Raw genomic sequence first — 1,287 nt, 5'->3', positions numbered from 1 at the left:
GTTGGGCCTGACCAACGGCAAAAATGGCGGTCACAGAAAGTGGGGCAACACGGAGGAGGAATGAGAAACACAGGCGGCCGAGAATAAGGAATGAATAGCATTCAGGTTTATAGCTTTGTATCTTTGTATCTTATTGGATATCTATGAAGAAGTCTTCTGCTCAAGCTGAAACGTTAGAAGAATATAACCTAGGGGCTCTCTGGTGTGTTTACTGACCATCACAATGTATATATTTATTGTAATGAATAATTCACTTAGATACTGTGTGAGAGTAAGACTGTTGTACCATATAGAGGAGCTTAGCTTCGTGACCCGGGACCTGCTCAGCCTCATGTTGGTTCCTGTTGTCACGGGTGTTCCTCACGTGGGTGGCGATGACGTCCTCCATCCAGAAGTTGATGAGGCCGGCCTCCAGCAGCCGCTGTATGGCCAGGTCCAGGTCACGGCGGAAGGGGGCGCCCCTCCTAGCACAATATGGTCCTACTTATATTCTTATTTACAAACAAATTATATAATTCCACTCACGTGATATTAATCAATATTCAGTGTGGTATAGAACATGTGTTATGATGACCTATAGAGCTTAAAGAATGAAGATACGAGACTGAATATTGGTCAGACAAAACGCATAGAAACGCAAAATGTTTCACCATGTTTAACGTCTGACAAACTGTCTTGTGTTTTAGTTTTAGTTCACATTGCTCACTACAGTAAAATTGATATGTTTCGAAGCATCAAAGAAATAATCTTAGATCTTAACCAACCTGCATGCCCAAGCACTACCAGCAAAGAGCACATAACTCGTGCTGCTCATGTGGACGGCTGTGTAGCCCAAGTCATCAGTGTAATTTGCAGCAATAAAAGTTTTGGAGATGTATTTACTGAAGACGAAAGAGAAACCACCTTGCAGCACCAGTTCCATCGCCTCTCGAATATTTTTTGGTTGCTATGGATAGCAAGACGTAAGATTAGACCTTCAAACAGCGGTTTATGTGAAGTTAGGAGGAAAATCAAATCAAACCTTTTTCATTCCGGATTTTGAAAAAATATTTCACGTAACTTCAGATCACTTCTATTCACAATGAGGAAATGCTCAGAAGAGAATAATTTGTAATACATAAACAGGAGCCCAGGCGTCTTCGAAGCGAATATGGTTCATGTGGAGGTTACAAATTCTCAAACTGACACAATATTGACTACAAATGATTACATCATATCACTTTTATACCCAGGTGATGACCTGTTGCACAGGAGAAAGATATGGTATCAATTTTGTAATACTTCCAG

The 1,287-nt window shown here is 40.9% G+C and overlaps 1 protein-coding gene across 1 annotated transcript in view; it reads right to left on the bottom strand.

Moving 5' to 3' along the window:
• LOC139754000 (uncharacterized) overlaps positions 1-923 on the bottom strand; it is a 25,325-nt gene extending 24,402 nt beyond the window's left edge. Inside the window, exons 1-2 of the mRNA XM_071670952.1 lie at positions 765-923; positions 287-464 (exon numbers count right to left, since the gene is read on the bottom strand). Coding sequence (XP_071527053.1) covers positions 287-464; positions 765-922 — 336 coding nt within the window. The 5' untranslated portion in view covers position 923. The remainder of the gene's footprint in view (positions 1-286; positions 465-764) is intronic.
• Between the last annotated feature and the right edge of the window lie 364 nt (positions 924-1,287).

Source organism: Panulirus ornatus, chromosome 16, assembly GCF_036320965.1.
Source record: "Panulirus ornatus isolate Po-2019 chromosome 16, ASM3632096v1, whole genome shotgun sequence".
Classification (NCBI taxonomy): domain Eukaryota; kingdom Metazoa; phylum Arthropoda; class Malacostraca; order Decapoda; family Palinuridae; genus Panulirus; species Panulirus ornatus.
This window is presented reverse-complemented; position numbering and strand designations above follow the sequence as displayed.